At 47.8% G+C, this 21,175-nt stretch overlaps 1 protein-coding gene across 3 annotated transcripts in view; it reads left to right on the top strand.

Annotated features, from left to right (window-relative positions):
- The window catches only part of LOC119444535 (uncharacterized), a 92,510-nt gene that overhangs the window by 25,040 nt on the left and 46,295 nt on the right, over positions 1-21,175 (top strand). For 2 of the 3 annotated variants that reach the window (XM_049663410.1, XM_049663411.1), the window contains exon 2: positions 20,459-20,789. The exons of the other annotated variant lie outside the window; for it this stretch is intronic. In XM_049663410.1, coding sequence (XP_049519367.1) covers positions 20,459-20,789 — 331 coding nt within the window. The remainder of the gene's footprint in view (positions 1-20,458; positions 20,790-21,175) is intronic. 3 annotated transcript variants of the gene reach the window in all.

Raw genomic sequence — 21,175 nt, forward strand, 5'->3', positions numbered from 1 at the left:
ACGAGCATTATGTATTTATCTCGCTGCGTCCCGTTTAAATTTGCGCCGTAAGGCCATGTTGCATAATACCTCTATATGCGCATCCGAGTACTGAAATAATTATTGTTGCTTGAGTCAATGTTAGAGAAAGAAATATCTTCCCGTGTCGGCCCTTCCACAGCTCATCGCCGCCTGATAAGTGCCACTGTGCGTTCATATTCTTTTTGTTCACTGATGGTTCAGGTTTTATTTTTTTTTATTTATTCAGAATTGATTCAGACACAATGAAGGTCTTGGATGGCAAGGCTAAAGGCAGAACATAGCGTGCCTGACGAAGGCCCTGTCAACCATACATTGATCATAAAATATAGTATACACACATATCAATGACGTGGATTACGCATACATATCATATATTACAAACATACGTGCAATTAAATACAAGAATCATGGTACAACTTTGTAAGTAGTAACAGCTTAGGTCCAACAGAGTAATATGAATACGAAAAAAGTTTTACATATATACAAGCACAATATGAAACCGACTTAAAATAATTATACATAAAACACACAAGAAACCAATTAGCCCAATGTCAATCAGAAAGGGAAAGCAAATATTTTTTCATAGCAATTTTAAAGCAGTTTAATGATCTGAAGTTTTGCGCAATAGTGATCGTGTTAGGGTGTGCATTTACGAAGGATGGGACTAAGTATGCTAGTTGTTTTTTACCGTAGTTGGTCCTGCAAAATGGAACTCTAATATGGTCATGTCTGAAATTGTATTGGGTGTAACTTGAGAGGTTGTTTTGATAAAAAATTTGTGAATTTTTCTCGAGTTCGCCTCTTATGTATATAGCGAGCTTAAGTTCGTATAGTTGATTAATTTTTAAAAGTCCATGCTTCTAGAAAAACGACGGCTGCCCGAGGTAGCGTACGCTACCTCGGGCAGCCGTCGGTGACTCAACGCTTTTCACTATGAGAGATACAGGTCCAACCACAAGAAAGCATTAAGGCGCGTTTATAGTCCGACGTTATCGTTGCTTACACTTTGTCTTGCATTATTTACAAAATTATTCCTCGGATGCTTGAGAATGACAGCCCACAAACAAATATGAAACAAAGCACCGGCACCGCATGCCTTTTATACTAAATATTCTCAAACTAAAAATTTAAAGTGCGAAGTGGCAGCCGTGCCTCTCATGCTTGTGCACAGCTGACTAAGCAAGGGATGTTGCAAGGCAGTAGTTAAATGAGTTTGCCTTTAACGCTTTACTTTGACTACCAACGGATGAACAACCGACCATGGTTTTGCTAGGCGCCTGCAACCGGGTAATCTTCGAGTGTGACAAAGCTGGACTGCAAGCGCATCAATAAGCTTCAACGGCGAAGCGGTGGAAGCGGCTGCGCTTCCTCGAACCGGAAACAGCGAGCAGACGGCGCATCCCAGAATCCCTTGCTTTGTTACAGGTCACCTCTTGCCTCACACAGCCGCGGCGGATGCTCTTCAACAAGGCCGTCTGTGGTTGGGCAAGAGGCGCCCATAGTGAACGCCTGAAATCTCTATTGGGCCCTCTTTCGAGATGTGAACCCCCACGAGAGCCGAGCACGCGGCTAGGGAACATCTCTTCCCATAAGAAAAAGCCGGTAGGTTCCCGGCGGCACCGGGATTTGAACTCGGTACCTCCCTCATATGAGGCGGATGCTCTACTGCTATGCCACCACTGCGGTAAAGACCTAGTCTTGTCGACTTGGGGTTCTGACAACTTATGGCATGATTTTAATGCACACAGAAGCGCTTCGATAGCTTAAGCAATGAAGGAAAACTGTGGTGCAAACTGTAGTGACGCGCCCTCCACGGCCGCTCAAAGGCTGTGGCATTTTGCGGCTGAGCAAGCGAACAAAGAAAGCAATTCCTAGCCACAGTACCAACACTGCGAAGAGAAAAGGATCTTGTTACCATGGACTGGCTCCACGCATATTTAAGAACCGTAGTTAAGATGACGATGATTATGATGATCCTATCGTTACGACAGTTGTGCTCAATTCAATCCAACATCAAGTTCTCTCGGAGGCATGGTGTCTTTGGTGAAGAGTATCTATTATTACTTATATGTTATTGAAGCGAAAGCTTCATTACGCTACCTCGGGCAGCCGTCGGTGACTCAACGCTTTTCACTTTGAGAGCTACAGGTCCAACCACAAGAAAGCATTAAGGCGCGTTTATAGTCCGACGGCATCGTTGCTTACACTTTGTCTTGCATTATTTACAAACTTATTCCTCGGATGTTTGAGTATGACAGCCCACAAACAAATATCATGAAACAAAGCACCGGCACCGCATCCTTTTTATGCTAAATATTCTCAAACTAAAAATTTAAAGTGCGAAACAAGAAATTGACAGTCACTTTAGCATACGCGAAAGAGGGTGAAGGCGAAAGCCTGTGCGCTCAAGTAACATTCATTAAATTACTTGACGTTCTCATTCGAATACATTGTTACTTTTGAAGCGAAAGCTTCATGACGCTACCTCGGGCAGCCGTCGGCGACTTAACAGTTTTCACCTTGAGAGCTAGAGGACAAACCACAGGAGAGCATTAAGGCGCATTTATAGTCCGACGTTATCGGCACGTGGGCGCGCGTCATCAGAAGCCGAGCGCGTCGGAACGCAATGGCCGCGCGTCCGGTTACGTTGGCGGCGCCAGTACATCGAACCATCGGTCGAACTATAGCCGCTGTTGTTCTCGCCAACGTGACATAACATGTGCGCGCGTTCACGCTACGTCGGACTATATTTAGGCCTTTACGCAGCCATGAAAGTAGACATTGCCGCCGTTGCCCGAGTAGAGTTGGGCCCGGCTGCGAGTTGCAACCAAATCTCACTACTTTACTGATCACCGCAGTGTCTTCATAGGCATAAAAAATTAGGAATAAACACTGTATTCATTGCAAACATGTCTGTATATCATTGCGAAACCACAGCTCGACAATAGCCCTGGCCAGGGCAGTGAAGCTTTCGCTATCAACGAAGGTTATCCAAATCTAAACCACACCAATTTTTTTATGTGTGCCGGCACGACAAGTTGTCATATTCAGAAGATAAAATTTCGCTTGTTCACGCGTTTAAGAAAGAGTTCATTGTTTTCCCGAAGGTAATGGGTACAATAACCGCATTCGTACATAGCGCTCGTGGAGCACGAACTTATCGCTTCAGTTGCGACGGCAGGCAACATTTACCACTTTACAATAGTGGGATCCAAATTGTCATCCATGGATGCTATCAATCATAGTTATTTTTTTTTCACACCGGACGTCAAAGCTCTGAGGTCTGAGAAAAAGGCTTTCACTTCTTGTGAATTCGTCAGTATAGAAGGGGACTTCCCTTGTGGCATGCATGGCGTAGTGCTAATCGTTAATAATATGCAAATCACAGTGAACCAGGATCTTCGAGAATGGGTTTCGTTGTTCTAACCTCGAATAGGCATTCTAACTGACAAGGAGTTGACAACTAATACCTGCTTTAACGCTGTGACTGTAAACAAACGTTGTAATTGAGTCGAATAGACCAGGTGCACCATAGAGTGTGCGTGACTGTCGAACGACTTTGTGGTCTTGTGATGTGCTTTGAGTTCTTTTTTAACTCAAGCGGGAAATAAAGGAGGGGCGGGAGTCTCGTCACTGCGGGCTTTGTGTGCCGCTGGTTGTCTCGGCGAGTATGCGTGGCTCCTAGCAATCATAAGACCTTAAGTGTCTACATAGTTCTTAGCAATGCTAAATTTCTCTATGTACTTACGGTCACACACACAAATCTGCAATACCAATGCATGCATGATGTGCGCAGTGTGTATAAAATAATCCCCAATTATATGCAATCTGAATTCATGTATAAAGTAATACTCACGAAGTCCGCGCTGATCCTGCTTTCAGTTCGTCGTCGCTCATTGACACAGGCTTCTTATGTCCACAATTACGACGTATTTAATAATTTACTTGTAAATATGGTCCTTTTTCTATTGGTAAAGAACTACGGCTATGACCGCTACGTTGAGTTTGCCCTCACTATTTGTGTCGCACGTGTCTAGAATTCAACATGCCGTGTGAAGCCCTGAGTCGTATCTATACAAGGGCATGCTAACTTGGCGCAGACACGAAGTCACGAGCGAAATATTTGAGATCATTATTTTTAATAATCGCGTAACAGCTTTGAATGCCCCACATAAAGAAAGAGTAATGTAGCATTTGTATTATGAAAGGGTCACGATGCCCGTTTCTTTCATGAGACGAAAAAGAAATAGGTAAAGCGAGGAGAGAAAAAAATATAAACGGAAGAAAAAGGAAGGCATACCATAACACTTCTCAGATGTAGACCACACGTGCTGCGAAAAAAAAATTTGTTAGTAGCCTAGGCACGAAATTGAACGAACAGGCAGAACGCATATCTACATGTTCGGCCAATGCAATGCTTCGACGCCTGCGCTTAAAGATTTTATTTTTTGCCGTTTTGCTGATGCCGTGGTCTCTAAACTTTTGATTGTCAGGTTAATTGTATAACCACTGGTGAAACCTCGGCCACTACCAGCTCAATTTATTTAAAGCGAGTGTAGGCGCGGTGCTAGCAGTAGCGGTCTTCAGAATGAGACAGATTTACAACTTCAGATTAATGTTCCCTTTATATACGTACACATCCACATATCAAACACATGACCGCGAGACCATATCACACCAAACACAGACGATGAAATAGATTATCATTGTAACTGCTGACACAATAATCACCAGCAATGGCACAGTCAAAATCTGGCTGTGTACTATGCATAACGGCCTGTAAGAAATGGAAGGTATAACGGCCAATAAAGAGTTTCTTATGTAGTCCAATATTTCTGAGTTTCCCGTGCTGTACTTCCGACCATATTGCTAATGATTTCCTGATATTCTAATCATTTTGTATAATGGGGCAGTAAAATTACCGAAAACGTATGGCATGATTTTACTACACCCGGGAGCGTTTCAACAGGTTAAGCAACAACGGAGAACGTAATGATGCAAACTGAGGAAACGCACACTCCACGGTCGCTTAAAGGCTGTTCAAGTGAACAAGGAAGGCAATTCCTAGCCGCAGCGGCAGCACTACTCGTAACAGAGAACGCTCTTGTTACCATGGGCTGGTTCGCATACTTAAAAATCGTAGTTAGTGAATAATAAATGTGGGCCCTAAAATACGGCATCCCCTTTAACGTTGTGTTGCTTTAGGACGTGAAACCACATAATTAAATAAATTAATTAATTAAAGTTAGAAGTGTTTGCCTCAAAGGCATCGCTGAGTAAGCTGCGGCCTCAGAACGCCTAATGAGGTGCAAACAACATGCTGCGCTAATATTCTCAAACGCAATGGCAGCGCTGTTATTGCAAACAGTTGCTCGTGATACGCAGTCTCACTGTCGAGATTTAACTCACGGCCTCAAATCAGCAATTAACTTCAAAACAGGCATTACCGACTTGGCGCGAAGAAAAAGCCAAAGAAGTCACAGTGACAGGTAGCGTCATGGATTGTGTCATGAGACAGAAGCTGCCAAGCTGCGCCGAATGCTTTATGAGCAGGTGTGCGCGCTTCTAAGAATGCATTCGTTCCGAAAAGAACTTCTGAGAGAAAACAACATAGCTAACACTTTAGTTTCTTTTATGTTTTGTATTACAAGCGTCCAGAAACAGTAAGCGGTGCATTGCATTGCCAGCTTCATCACTGACAACTGGCATTACACAAGTGGTTGGTGCGATGAAATATTTGCGACGGTGATGGTTAACATTTTGTGATAAACATTTAACAATGAGATAGTAATCTAATGACGTGACAAGAGCAAGCGCGGCTTCTTTCGAGATGGCTTTGGATGGTGACAGCTCCGTGCTCCAGCCGTCTTTCTGTGTTTTCAAGCTTTACTGGTCCGAACCAGCATCTGGTGAAGCATCCTGAATCTGAAAGCGAGAGGACATGTAAGCCCTCTTGACATTATCTTATATGATGCTGTAGAGAGCAAATAAATGGGCAGCCTTTACTGTGATTGGTTGAGTGACCAAGGCGTTATGCTGCTGCCGTATAGATAGAGGTTTCAACACCTGGCCGCGGCAGCCCTATTCTCATTGATGCACAAAGCAAGGCTGCCCGTGTACTTAGCAGTAGGCGAGGTTAAGGAAGTGGAGACCACCAAAATGAATTCTGGAGCCCTCCACTACTCCGTCTAGCTAACTTGCTGCTTTCAGTCAATAATCCGATAATATCAAAAAGTCAGCATAGGCGGGGTGACGTGACGCGTTTAGGGCGCCTGCTTGTCTACACTAAATGAAAAATGTATTATCAGACAATGTTGTGGCGGTGAGCGTTTACTACGAAAAGACTCTAGGCGCGAGCAAGTTTGCAATTCAGAATCCGATGGGTGACCTTAAGGCGCCATTACTCCATTAATCTGGTTGCCCATTTTAATGTAAACACTTATCAAATAATATTTCCCAAGGCAGATATCGCAAATCTCTGACATAGAAGACATATCGCGCAGTGAAGTTGATTAAATTTAAAAATATTAATAATGAGTTTTGCAGATATTCACTTTCCAGTATTTCTTCCAATTCTAAAACTGAAGCCTAGCAGCAGTGAAGTAATTTCTTTTTTGTAGAAATCCGACCCATAGAGACAGTTTTGAGAAGCAGGTGCTCCATATCATTTGCGAAATTTGTTGCTCAAATTGTTTCGGCATCCGCTGAGCTGACTAGAGTGGTTGAGCGGCATTGATTAATTAGCGCTGAGAATCATTAGCTTCCTTTCCGCATCTACATCCACTGCTGCGAGGTTTATGTTGAGACAAATGTCAGCGCGTTCACCTCCTGACAAATACTAGGATAAAGAGCAGAGTAGAAACGGTCGAGCTATTTCTTTGCGCATCATGAGGCAGAGGGCTACCGAGGTGCCAAGAGAACACATGCGCTTTGCCTCATTTATAAGCCGCTGACATTTATCTACACGAAAGTAGAAACCTGAAGCAGTAGCAAGAGCCCCTAATTGCTAGTTATGTTGCAGGGGTTAGGTGCACGAGTGCCGTTGCGCGCTCTCCCTTCGACCTGCGGGCGTTAGCATTAAGCGGTACGTACGCTCTTTCATTAGACTCATGCGTTATATACAACATATGAAAAAAAGAAAACAAAAAAAGAAAACAGGAGACATCAGTTTTCCTTCTGAACAATGACGTCGGAGACGGTGATGAGTCGTCTTGTTCTAATGTGCTGCGCTTTCTCCACATGTCTATCCCTGTAGTAGGCGCCGATTGAGAGAGCGAGATAACTACTCCCACCGCAGCTTCCACTGTATACAGATATCTTTTATTGCGATAGCAATTATATGGACACTCCAAACCAGATTTCTGCCGTCGCCGTGAGGTTCCGTATGGCGTCAACGGCGATGAAATCGTCGCCGCGCTCCGGACGCTGTATGTGCGAGTGAAAGGGCGCGAGAGACGCGCGCTTTCACGGGGAGCGGACGCACGTCGGAGAGCAAACGCGCGTTCTGCGCCGTGCTCCCTGAAGGGCTGCAGAATTATGCGTCTCTTTCCTCCTTTCCATATATAGAGAGCAAACGCAACTTTTTCCGTCGCGCGAAAGGCTGTGAGGGACGGGAGGGAGGGAGGGGAGGCAACGTTTAGCTGCGGCACCAAATACGTATTTTATATAAAACGCCGCGCGCGTTCGGTGCGAACGCGGGCAAAACACCGACGGCGTATACAACAGTTCTGCGCGTTGCTGGTGCTGCTGCATGTCCAAGTTTACACAGCTGATAAAACTACTATCCTTACTCCGTATTGCTCTATACTAATTTGCTATGGCAATTGGTGCTTCGCCTTTCGTGTGAAACTGCGACATTTTTTGCATAACTCCCTCTCCTCTGCACGTGCAGCGAGCTTTCTACAGCAGGGCTTTTGCTTGCCTCACCGCCCCTGCAGCAGTCAGCGCGAGCGGGTACCGCAAGTCGCGCTCATATGTCGCTCGCGTGATACGATCACATAAGCGGCAACCTCACTCGGCTCTGTTGACGTAGAGTTCCCGCGCCGCATTCACAAAGCGGTGGCAGCTGCGCCGCTGACAGTAGAACCTGATGACGAAACACAGCATCGGTGAGGGCAGTGAGACCCTCCCACAGTGCCTCTGGCGCCTGCACTGACTGTAGGTGCTCCTTGAAGTCGGTATTAAATGCGTAATCATTTCTATGCTTACCCAACGAGAAAACAGGCCGCCCGTCATGTAAGACGATCGCTTTCAAGACAGAACCCGCAGCAACGAGCGACTTGACCTTCGTGCTGCTTGTCGTTCCAACGCGAACGAAGTGGCCAGAACACAACGCTCACAGAGCTCTCAGCACACGCCGCACTCTGCCCGTTTCGCAGATCGCCTTCGGGATACGGGCCCGCGCGTCTCTCTTCAACGCTAAGCGGCTAGAACACAGTGCGCCATGCTATCAGCAGTCGGCACTCTCTGTCGGCATAAGAACTCATATGCCTTCCTTATGGGAATGGCCAACAGCCCCACGTGCGACATTTGCAATTGTGATGAGACGCGCGCACACATTATCTCTGTCTGCCCGAGCTATAATGCCGAAAGACAGGTGTTGTGCAGACTGTTGGGCCAATTGGTGAATCGTCCACTAACGGAACTAGCGCTAGCAGAAACGTGCCGTAGCGATACCTTATACTTAAATTTATCCATATCCAGCTGTCGTGTCTGGAAATATCGTTTCCTCGCCTTCTCACGTCACCTTTTGCCTCTCCTGCGAGTTCCCAGTGAAGAGTGCCAAGGCTGTTATTCACTCGTTTTGTGGCTGCGTAGGTTCTAAACATTTTCTGCCTGCTCTCCCTACCTCGTCTCTACCATTCTATTTACCTCCCCTCTGGAGTGTTAGAGGTTAGTAGAAAGGTAAGCGCTGCAGTTTCTACAATGATCTTGAGGGGGTCACGGATAATTACAGCTGTCAAGAGGCTAATGTGGCGGCACCCAGAGATCTCCAGATGCCATTGTGGACATGCGACGCGGCGCAAAGGTCCAAACGAGTTTCTTGCGTCGCCTTTCCTCACTGCCATGCTCCTGCCATCTATATGCACCCTGTGAACCACATCCCGACGTGACGTGCAAGAGAGCTAGAGCAGCTGTGGAAAAGTCGAACAAAGAGACAAAGAATGCTTTGCTTTAAATGTGTCAGGGACGGAGAGCGAGGTCAGAACGCTGACAGCATAATTTTTAGTGTTGATTTTTATGCATGCACGGCAACAGAAGGATATAAACATAAGGTTATGATAGAACTATTGCGCTGGTACTTTGTTACGACAACCGTATATTTTTTGCTTGCTTAAGAAGAAAGCTGCCTGTCTCTGTGGAAATCGCCAATGACCGAACTTTCCATAATTTGAAGCAGCCATATGTGGCTTCTGTGAATGAAAATTGACTGCATTCTGCATTGTCGGCCACCGTTAGCATTGAAAAAATGTGCTATATCTAGCGGGAAAACATCCAATTTAGCGCAGATAGTACGTTATCTAGTGCTTTTGAATGTTACTTAGCAGGTTATTCCACTGTCACATAGCCTTGTTTAGGTCATCAGCTGCACCGACTTCTGTGTATGTGATGGCGAGTCTACAGGCAACGCTGTCTGGTCAGGTTACCAATAAACAGTATCCTGGTCTGAAACAAACCACTGATACCGATGACAGCGAGGAACGCATGGGGCGCAAGCTTAGCGAGGTGTTGTCGATTCGACACGACGCGCAGCTTACAGAATTTCAACCATTTTATAGAAATAGTTTTTTCCCTAGATGCGTTTCTTACGCATTTTGTTCCTGCGTAAATAAACTACGAGCACATAAATTGATAATTCAAATGGTGCGTAGAGTTTGATGGAGCACATAAGACATAAGTATGTCGTTGCAATCATTAAACTAGCATGGGAATGTTGACTAGCACATACATTTTTCTGTGACTTGGCATCCTTGTCACTTGGCATATATGTGACAAAGTCAATTGGCTGTCTCACTTTTAGTTCATGATGGTTTATTTGTGTTGGACTAGCTTCACAAGTAGTTCCATCTTTTGCATTCGCAAACGATTCGTTTCATTCCGTACTTTACAGTGCATCAACAAATCACGAGCAGCAGTTTAGTTAAATTGAATGTGCCAGTCACTTACTCCGAACGCTGGATTCGCAGTTAGAGTAGCCAAACTGGGGTGAATAGTTAAACCTAAATAACCGGAACACTTATGTAGAACGTTTTACAAGACCAACAACAGCAGCTACATTGACAGCAAGACCACTTGACTATATTGTACTCAGTGCTCAGCTCAGCGAAACATGCAAGAACTCGCCAAGCCAGACCTCTGCAGCGTGAGCCTGGTGGCATCACTTTTATGAGTATGCATGCTCACAGAGCAATTTGACCATGGACTTGCTCATCAAGAACATGGAATATAGATTAGGTTTGCGCATGCCGATTAACGCCGATCGGCATGCTTGTTTTCGATAAGCATTACATTTGAATCCTATGCAATGCTAAAAAATGACATTGTGCTCAAGCGAAGAGAAGGCACTATTGTTGACGAGTTCTATGATAAAGGTACTCGGCAGAAGAACCACCACAACATTTCGCCAGCAGGAGGCGGCAAAAGAATCGGCGGGAACCATGGACACACCCAACAGACACCATCGGCCACGGTAAGCTGGGTGGAGGTCGTGGCTCCCAAAGCTGCACATACTACACCCATCACACAAAACATAGAATATCAAAGAGTAATCACAGAAAACAAACAACTGAAACAACGCCTAGACAGATAAGAGAGCAAAATAGCCTGGGTCGAAAAACAGATGGTGCAACTTATAGGAACCACAAGGCTCACAGTACAGTCTACACAACAGCAAATAGGCAGCCCAAAGGAAAAGCCACAAGAGAACGGGCACGCAAAACCACAACCTACACCAGCCCGAAATCCTGTAGTTCAGACAGAGACACAACTAGAAGCAAACAAGCAAACCTCACGATACAACAGCTGCGACTAATGCAACAAATAGAGCAGCAAACTAAAATACAAATGCAGCAGTTCTTGGTACAGTTTCAGGAACTAAAGCGATACGTTAATGAACCCCTTAACAAAGAATCTAATCATAGTCGTAACCATACCATACAGCGATCCCAGGCATACGATGTAGCTTACCTCGGACGCTGAAAGCACAACCACCACCTCGCATCATGGCTAATATAGGCGACCCAGACCAACAGAGAATCTCACAATATGGTCCTTGAGCTGTCGTTCCTTGCAAAAGCAACACGCTACACTCACCCAATACATACAGGATACGCTGATCGCTCCAGACATAATCTACCTGCAACAAGTGGGAGCTAGGCCCAAGGCGATTACGGGCTACAGACTGCACATAGGACCAAACCACCCGAAGGTAGGGACACTCGTCAGGAAGGAATTCGCAGCGACACTCGCAACAGTACTGCACGAAGACACTCCACACCACATCGTCACGATCTGGCCAGCCAAGGAGGGACGGCCAATGCAGGTAATATGCAACCTACATAGTCGCCCAAAAAACCTTAAAGCAGTGTCTGGCCACATCTTCCAACATCTGAGCACCACGCTTCAACCACGCGACCGCTTAATCATTACAGGGGACTTCAACGCATGGCACACGACATGGGGATATGGCAAAGACAGACCGGTACGAGACTCCTAGAGGCGATACAGCGATATGACTACGTACTCCTCATGACACCGGGCAGGCCGACCCGTATGGGAAATAGCGTAAACAGGGACACCGCACCCGACGTTACCATCACCAACAATTCCAGGGCCATGCGCTGGAACGTCTTGGATAAGTGAGGCCCAGCACTCTCATGTGGGCGACTTCGCGAATGGCGCGGCCATCCAGATGAAGGTCAATCCTTGGAGCGGCTACTTTGTTTCGACGCTTGCTGCGTACATTCATGAACTCTTATTTTTCGGGTGCGCACGTGATACCCGCGTGCTTGGTGAAGTTTATCACTTTGTGTATGGCCTCCTGTAGTAGGTCTTCTTTCTCTCCATAGGAACCGTGGTGTGCCCAGAGCGTATGTCATCGGCATAGATTGTACATCCGAGGTCTCGTGCTTGTCCAAGTATAGGGCCAGTCGCCTCATCCCAATGTTGAAAAGAAGCGGTGACAAGATTGAGCCATGTAGAGTCCCTCGATTGGGCATTGCAAAGGTGCCAGAGCGAGTGCTGCCCAAACCAATAGTTGCATACCGAAACACCCTCCTTACGCAACCTATGTTTTCGAGGCCTTCGAGGATCGTTTCATGAGATATTGTATCAAACGCTTTCTTGACATCAAGCGCCACAACTATCCTGGCTTCCTTGTTTTGTAACGGGTCCAAAGCTTCGTCACAGAGCATGAGGAAGGCGTCCTGTGCCGACACATGTGGCCTGAAACCAAGCATAGAGCCAGGAAAAAGTTCATGCCGCTCGATGTAATTGCTCCGTCTGGTTTGCATCACCTTCTCAAAAAGCTTCCCTGCGCACGACGTGAGTGATATTGGTCTGAGGTTATATTGATCTCTAGGTTTACCCGCTTTTGGTATGAGTATGATTGTAGCCTCTTTCCAGTCTTCCGGTAACGCCGCGCCGTCGGACCATACGTTATCGTTGAAGTAGGTCGTGAGCTGCTTCCGTGATTCCCGGCTCAGGTTGCGCAGCATTGCATTCGTAACCTGGTCCGGACCCGGTGCGGTGTTTTTCCGGAAAGATTGTGCGGCTGCATAGAGCTCTGTCGTTGTTATGGGCTCGTCCAGCTCGGCGTTGTCAGGTCCCTTATAGCTGTATTGCATTGACTTTGTGTCATGTGCTCCTATGTATATGATTTTAATGTCCTCAATGAGGGCATTGGTCGTGCCATCGTATTCATGTTCGATTAACTTCAGTGTTCGGATTGTAGTGGTCTTTGTTCCTGCGGGATCTATCATACTCCGGAGAATAGCCCATGTTCGCTTTGTGCTAAGCGTTCCTTGAAATGTATCACAAAGCTGAAGACAATTGGTGTCTTGCAGCGGGCGTGCGTACTTATTGGATTCCTGCGCAAGCGGGCTTTCCTGATCCTGAGCTTTCTGTTATGTATCTGTCTCTTCCACCGTCTGGTCAGGCTTCTCTGCGCTTCCCACAGGTGCAGTAGGTGCCCGTCGACTGCCGGCGTTTCGACCGTTGTCGCAATTTCCCGTGCAGTACTGCTGTGCAAGGATAGCCTTGGTGAATTCTGTCCTTTCTGTAGTGCTATCACATGGTGCGGTTTCCCTTTGCTTCTCTCTGTAAGCTACCCAGTCGGTTATCGTGGCATTCTCTAATCTATGCCAAACCCGCGTTCTATTAATTGAAACACTGATTATACAGTGGTCACTGCCGAAATCTTCCCCTAGGTTGGTCCAGGCGACGCTTCTGCCAATGTTGCAAAAGTCCAGTGACATGTCCTTTGCTACACTGTTTCCCGTTCTGGTTGGTGCACCAGGCCTCGTGAGCAAAACCAGCTCATGATCCTCCGCTAGGTCGACTAGCCTTTGGCCCTTGGGTGTATATCGTAGCCCCAATCAGATTGCTGAATGTTAAAGTCGCCTAGGATGATAGCCCGGTCGTTTCGTTTCACTTTGCGCAAAGTGGCCATAACGAGCACGTCGAATTTTGCCTTCCCGTCCCTATATAGGTGGGCTGTAGACGTTGGCAATAACTGTTTTCGGTTTGCCGCGCTTACATGGCCAGACCTTGAGGACTTGGTGTCGGACACTGCGGTTAGGGACGTACTCCACGCTCACCGCTATGTCCGCCCGTGTCAGCATTGCTATCTGAGGATTGTCAGGGTGCACGTGTGTATGTTGTATTCAATGAGGTTCGGAATCCACTTGCCGTGTTCTTGTAGGCATATGATATCCGGGGGGACAGGCGTCGCACTTATGAAACGCGAAAGTGCTGCGTGTTTTGTTCTAAGAGTCCTGCAATTCCACTGCCAGACCTCGAGGTTTTCGGCTACTCTCGCGTGGTGATTAGCCATCGATAGTGCTATCGCTGTGGGTCAGCGCTATCTGTTTGGGCCTGCGTTTCTGAGTTCCTGGGCTGGGATTTCTGTGTTTGTTTGGTCCCTCTTTCGTGGTGTGGGAAGAGGAGTATTCTACCTGTCGTTTGAGCTTGTACAACTCCGCAAAAAGAAGTTTTATTTCTTGCGCTAAATTGTTCAGCTTATCGCATTTTCCTGTCACCTGTGGCATTGCGTTCGTAGTTTCTGATGTGGGTTTGTTTGTACGGGAGCCATTCCTTTCTTTGAAATCAGCTAGCTCCCTTCTAATTTCTCCAAGTCTAGCTTTTACCATTTTATTCTCCTGTAAATTTTTTTTATATGCTGGACTCTGAGCTACTGGATCGGCAGTGGGAGACACTACTCGCGCCCAGGTAAGCTGGGCGCGAGTAGGGAGAAGCTTACCTGGCGAGAATAAGGGAGAAGCGTTGGAGAAGTATGTTTCCGCGAAGTCAAGGAGTCAGAGAAATCCATGTCGTCTTCCTCTGTGGGAAGTTTCCGTTGGGCCGACGCACCATTTGAGTCACCTGCCGCAACAGAGGCGAGGTGTTGAGACGCCATATACGTCGGTGTCGTGTGACGGATGCTTCACCGACGCGGCGCGGCGGCAACCGCCGCGCCTTAGCCCTACCTCCGACGCCGCGTGACTGGTATTATCTCAAGGTCCTGGAGCCGCCGAAAACGTACCTAGGCCCAGAAAAATGGCGTCCTTGGGTTCCGTAGAAGTTCACAGTGACGATGAAACACAATTTCAGTCGTTTACTGCAACTATAACCAACGAAAAACATGGATATTGCGGAGCTCGATGCAGGTGCTGCTGCACTCGCCGACGCCGCCTGGTCGCTCCCCCGACGTAGGCGCTTACCGTCTTTCCCTCGAATTGGTCACGCCATTGGAAGGGAGTTCGGCTGAAGACTTCGGATGGCCTCGGGTCGTAGTGTTTCTCAAGTGCCGCAACAGTGTCGTTGTACACCACTTCAGCTGGGCTGTTTGGCTGCAGCAGCGCTTGCAGACGGTGTCGTACGTCTGCTCATCGCACAGCGTCAGCAGAGGTGCCCTTTTCTTGTTAGGGTCCGTAATACCGTTCACGTCGAAGTAAACCTGGAGGCGTCATTAAACACCGGTAGTCGGCCCGGTGCGTGCGTTGCCATTGCGTAGCCCAGGCAAAGGTCAACGTGAGGTTTAAATCCACTGACTCGTTGCCACTCTTATGTTCACGGTAGCCATAATACAAGGCGTTCTGAACATGTAACTGAGTTTATTTTAGAGGGGCTTTGGCGCAGCCCAGTCCGAAGTCGTCTCTGATTGCTCTCTGTCTGTCGCCTGCTCTTGAGTGTCTCGGGAGCCGCCGACGGGGAGAGAGTGCGCCGTTGGCGGCTGTTGCGAGCGGAAGGAGAGGATCTCGTAGACATAGCAGTCTCGTAGCCATAGCACATTCCAACTGCGTCTTAACAGCCTCTCGCTCAGCGAGCTCCTCCTCGTGAGCTCAAGTGGTTGGTTCATCAACCCAGGCACTAAATTTCGCTCCCTGTAACCCCATGCGCTAGCACAACGCAACAAGCTGTGCCACACGCATCGCCGTTACTGTAAGTTCGGGCAACCGCGAGCAAACGATTTCGTCTCGTTACACTGAAGTCCTATATTTAGGAATACATGCAGCACAACAATAAGCCGTGCCCTGTCGCGGACACCATAATTGTCACGAAGCTGTGTTGCTTCGAGTTCAGGTCCTTTAGATAAATGAAATCAATATTATGAAAGTATTCGGAAACGATGAAGCTGCTTGTAAAGGCGCACAACAAACAAGCTATACTTAAAGCACACAGGGCAATCAAACGGAAAACACACACAACGAAAAGAGCTGAAGTTCATGCAAGGGCTCAATGTACACGAAGAGCGTTCACAAATGAAGCTAGCACGATGTACAGTCAGGGCGACGAGCGCGCGAATAGCAGTTTCGAGCACGTCATGGGGGTGGGGCTCGGCACAGCGTCGATCCTTGCGTGTAGCCTCTCTCCGAATCCTCCTTGCTTCCCTCTCTTCCACTCCCCGTGGAAGCTGGTGGTTGGTTCCGATTCTCAGTAGCCTCGTGCTGCAGCTTCGCGCCAACTTCGCCCTCAACACATTATTGTTGGTTCGCGCGCACCACCATTCTGTGTCATCGCCCTCTTAGTAGTGTAGACACGCACTGCGCCCGCGCACATCATGACAACGCCACACTTTGAAAATCATGGCAAGTTGGAATGGCTTCACACAGGTCGCCTTCTGGAAAATTCATCCGTGTTGATTTAGCATAAAGTAAGTAGTCTAAAAGTAAATGTGTAAGATACAAAACCGCCATGAAAAAAAAAAATACGACGGCCTACATTCAGTGAAATCAACGAATATAGACGGGACAGATTATGTTCTTTTTTCGAAGGTGCCTGCAAGGACCACAGGCTCCTTTCTGAAAACCCTAAAGTGTAGTGAGGAGCGCTCACCAGTGAGGTATTGGGTAGGCTCCGTGCTACATCAGACCACGAAAGATGTTACTGACACTACTGTGAACAAAGACACCGCTGTGACGACGCGCCGCAGCAGTACCCGAAAATGGCTGTCATACTATACATTGATGGTGTGGAGCACAATCTCAAGAACGTTAGCGTCAAAGCCAGCGTCAAAGTCGCTCTGTCCGCACGTGAAAAGTAACCGAGTCCTGCACCTAACTCTGGTTCCGAGGGATAAGAAGACATGTAGAATTATTCACCGCAACTAGCATGTAGAAATCTGGCAATGATAAATGCACGGAATCCCGCTAGCTTATGGCAGTGTTGTAAAGTGGTTTATTGGGCGAGTCCAACAGGCGGTAGCTCGGAACAGTACGCAGGGAGAACAAGATGGTGGTGTTCGAGCACCGATCTCGTGCCTTCTCCTCGTGATGATGATCGCTCAGCCTGGGATGTCATTCTCTTCATTTCTTCATTATAGTGTTTACGTTGGGCAGACTAAGCGCTGTGTCAGTGAATGCCTAAGTGAGCATCAAAACTTGATATGAAAACGTGCAGGTGCGTACTTAGGGATCCAGTGCTATGATTGAAAGCACGAACTGTATTTTGATAACTCCAGGATAGTTTATCGCGACTCAGAGCAGTCTCGTCACTTGATAATAGAAGCCACGGGAATTCAACCTGATGACACAAATTGTGTAGGCACACCTTCGGTTTTGCGTACCGAAATTGAAAGTTTCGGGCGAAACTTCCAAGGGCGAAGGGTTGTTAGCGGTGAAATTTAGAGTGATGGTCGAACTCTTAGGAGGGTTTATCAACAATAAAGGGTATGAAACGTTGATGTGACAGCGAAGCACGCAGGGAAGCGGCTGCGGGGCAGAAGGAACAGTGCTGGACAGCTACCAGGCGTCTCACAACACTGGCTTAGAGGAACGCCGCAAGTCGCATTGGAGGCGTCGAACTTGAATGGTGCGCGAGATGAGACCGATGGGAGATCTTCGGCATCCGTCAGTTAGATAACGTTACCTTGACGTTTACTGTCCGTTGCGCTCAGACCAGTGCATACACGCAGAATAACACCAGGAATGCTACCGCGCTCATATGGTATGCGTGCGCACAACGCTCACGCCAGCAGCGGAGGGCAGAACACTGTCCTGGCTCCGCCACTAAGCTGATTGAGCTGATCGTTGACGGTGAGCCCGCTCCGCCTCATCGTTTTAGCAGCGAGACGCACTCCGTGTCTAGGGAGACCGTCTTACTGGTATCCCTCTGCGTGCGATCGGCGGAAGCGCCGTCACTAGGCAGGCAGCACGACAGTAGCTGCGCTAATACACCTCGAGAGTCCGTATAACGGCCGCCGAAATAGAAGTAATTAGGATTTTTAGAGGGTGAGCAATAATGACTGCACTGTGGCTTGCGCATGCCCTGTGATGGTCCAACGCCTCCGTGTGTTCTTCTCTCTTTCCTTATATACGTGTGACGGTGCACAAATGGTCCGTGCATGGAAGTTGAGGAAGATGAAGAAAAAAGCCAGTGTTCGGGCGACCATGTTGTTCTACGTCCGCAACCTCCTGCTCGCGTCGCACTAGTCGACAGGATAAAGACCTGGCAGCCACCGCATCGAGCATACATCAACATGCAAGTCTTCCATGCCACGCTGTGAATCCCGAGTGCACAGCTCCCCCACCGACACCGACCAGCATCATGACCACATCACCGCAACCCTTGGACATACCCAAGTACACCGGATCAGTGGACGATGGGCCCGTGGAAGATTGGTTCCACCTTTTCGAGCTCCACGCATCCGCTGCATCATGGTCCGAACGGGAGATGGTCGCCAACTTCAATGACTATGTCACCGGTGAGGCATTTCGGTTTTACCTCATGCACATCTTTGAAACCAACGAATCGTGGCAGAGAATCAAAGAAGAAATGATTAGTCAATTTAATGTATACGCTGCAGATCCCTCCATTATCCAAAAACCAGAGATATTTCAACAGTGTCGTCGCAGTCAGCCGCCGCCTCCCCTTCACAATCACCTTCAGTGCCAAACAAGGTGTCGTATGAGGAGATCATCGATGAGTTTCTCATGCCATGATCCTCACGAGAACGCGATGCACAAACGCACGCCCAGCAAGATGATGACTACCACAGAGCCATCTTCATCTGTGCTCTCGACACGCCGCAAGAATCATGTCACTGAACCATTCGACGCGTTCCCACCGTTGTCTTGTACGCATGGCCCACCACCGGGTTTCGCGTCATGTGAGACTTCCAACGACGACATGAAGCAGACTGCCGTCCCGCCAAGAGTACAGAATGAAACCAACACGAGCGTGTGCTTTTGTCACAATGAAGACAATTCACTTTCGGCAGCAGCGGATAAGCCACGTTCGTTAGGAGACCAAGCGACTTCGCAACACATAATCTTTCTTCCGCGCACAACACCACAACGAGCCACTGCCTCTGCAGAAGCGTCGCAGGGGCCTAACATCGCACCCTGCCATATGACAGTAGCGCCCACTCATTATGGCGTCGCAGCAGCCTCAGAAGAACCTTCTGTGATGCCTGGCACAATGCTTTTGCCACCAGTCAAGACCCCCACAAGCGAGCGATATACCAGCTACCGACAGATTACCACGTCAATTTTCCAAAGAAATGAAAGGGTAATTTTGATGGAAACACTACCTCAGCGACTTCCGCCGCAATATGAGAAGCATCATCAACTCCATCAACAACGTCCGTAAACCACGACGACGACGTCGACACAGACGACAACAAAGAGCGTCGCCGGAAGAACTAATGCATCATCAGAAAAGACGTGAACCCTCAAGGCGAACTCGACGAATACTACGTTTTGCTAGAAAGAAACGTCGCGGAGTACACCTTCAGCGCAACCTATCAGGACTGCTCCCTCCCCGAAGATTCCTGCGACAACGCTGTGCACAACGACGAAAAGGACACGGGCGCTTTCCTGGCATACCGGACCAACAGAGATATCACCGCAACGACCCAGTCCACCGAACGTTTGATCAGGACCCACAGTGGCAACGACAACTGAGTTCCCACGGCTGCCATGTGTCCAAACCGTTCCTCATTTGGACATGCATATATCGTCCCGAGCGCAACAGTCAGGCTCGTCCACCAGAGCTATGCTAGACGTCACCGGACAGATAAACTTCTGTGAAGTTGCCAAGGCTTACAGTCATCTTGAGACATTGGACTTAATGCGCATTTTTTGTCTTCGTTTATCAGCGTCCTCTTGCTTCCGCAGATGTTTGTTGCTCGCGCTCTCTTGGGGGGAGGGGGAACGTGTGACGGTGCACAAATGGTCCGTGCATGGAAGTTGAGGAAGATGAAGAAAAAAGCCAGTGTTCGGGCGACCATGTTGTTCTACGTCCGCAACCTCCTGCTCGCGTCACATACATATATGTGCCTGTCAATTTCACCCTGCCGGCTCCACTTTTGGGACAGCTTGCGCACGTTTTTCTTGGCGCGCCCTTATTCCGTACTTCATTTCTGTTGTCCTTTTTGTTTTTAAAAAAAGGACAACAGTCCTTTTTTTCTCATGCATTATGACGCTTCTGTTCTTAGCTGGCGACTTTGAATAAACGAGGAGGAAGATTAGATCCGAAGGGCCTGTTCTATGTTAATCACAACCATATGAAACCAGGAGATAATGAAGCCAAGGAAAGCCTTCGGAAATTTATTTGTGGTTTTATTTCACTTGTAGAAATGATAAGAAGCATGCATTCTCAGTCTTCTTGGTACCATGTAACCAGCATTCACACGGCATTCTATATATGTTCATTCACTGCTTAGTTTTATTGGTTAATATGTTCACTTGTTCATTTATTCACTTCAAATGATTCCCAGGAGCACACGCCAGGGGACGGCGCCGCCAAGAAGGCCTCAATGAATGGCCACGCGAACGTCTCGGATGGTGGTTGCGGCCCAGGAGTCTCGAGCTTCGCCACCAATGGTGGTGGCACACACAAAAGAAGAAACCGTGACACCAAGATGCCTGCACCCGACGGTGGACTCAGCTGGATGGTTGCCGTGGTCTGCTTCCTCGTCAACATGATATCGTGCAGTTACGCCCGCTGCATGGGACTCTTCTTCAGCGCCTTCATGTCTACATTTGGAGTGTCTCGGGCAGAAGCTTCACTGCCACTGTCGGTGTACACTGGATTTATGTTCTTGTCTGGTGAGATGGTTTTCGGCCTTATTTTCCGCAGGCATTTTCCTTCGTAATCAAATGGGGTCCTCTCGATAGCCCCGTTATCGGATCGTGGTGACCCAGTTATGGTCAAGCAGTTAAACCGCTTTAAACTTTACAACATGTCAAGGCAAACGGTATTGACATCATAGCTTGCTCCGTTGGTGAGCGCCGCCGCCCTCTTGAACGGTGTAATGCCTTCACCAAATGTCCAAAGTATCAGCTTTGCCTTTTGTTTTCGCAAATAGCAACACCCAGGAAAATAATTAAGTGTAAAAAGCTCTTGTGGAAAGGCCATGAGCACGGTTATTACGGTTTTCCCTATTTAAATTGCTAAACTACATCTGATACGAGCATGCGAACTTGAATGGTGC

This window comes from Dermacentor silvarum, chromosome 3 (genome assembly GCF_013339745.2).
Source record: "Dermacentor silvarum isolate Dsil-2018 chromosome 3, BIME_Dsil_1.4, whole genome shotgun sequence".
NCBI lineage: Eukaryota > Metazoa > Arthropoda > Arachnida > Ixodida > Ixodidae > Dermacentor > Dermacentor silvarum.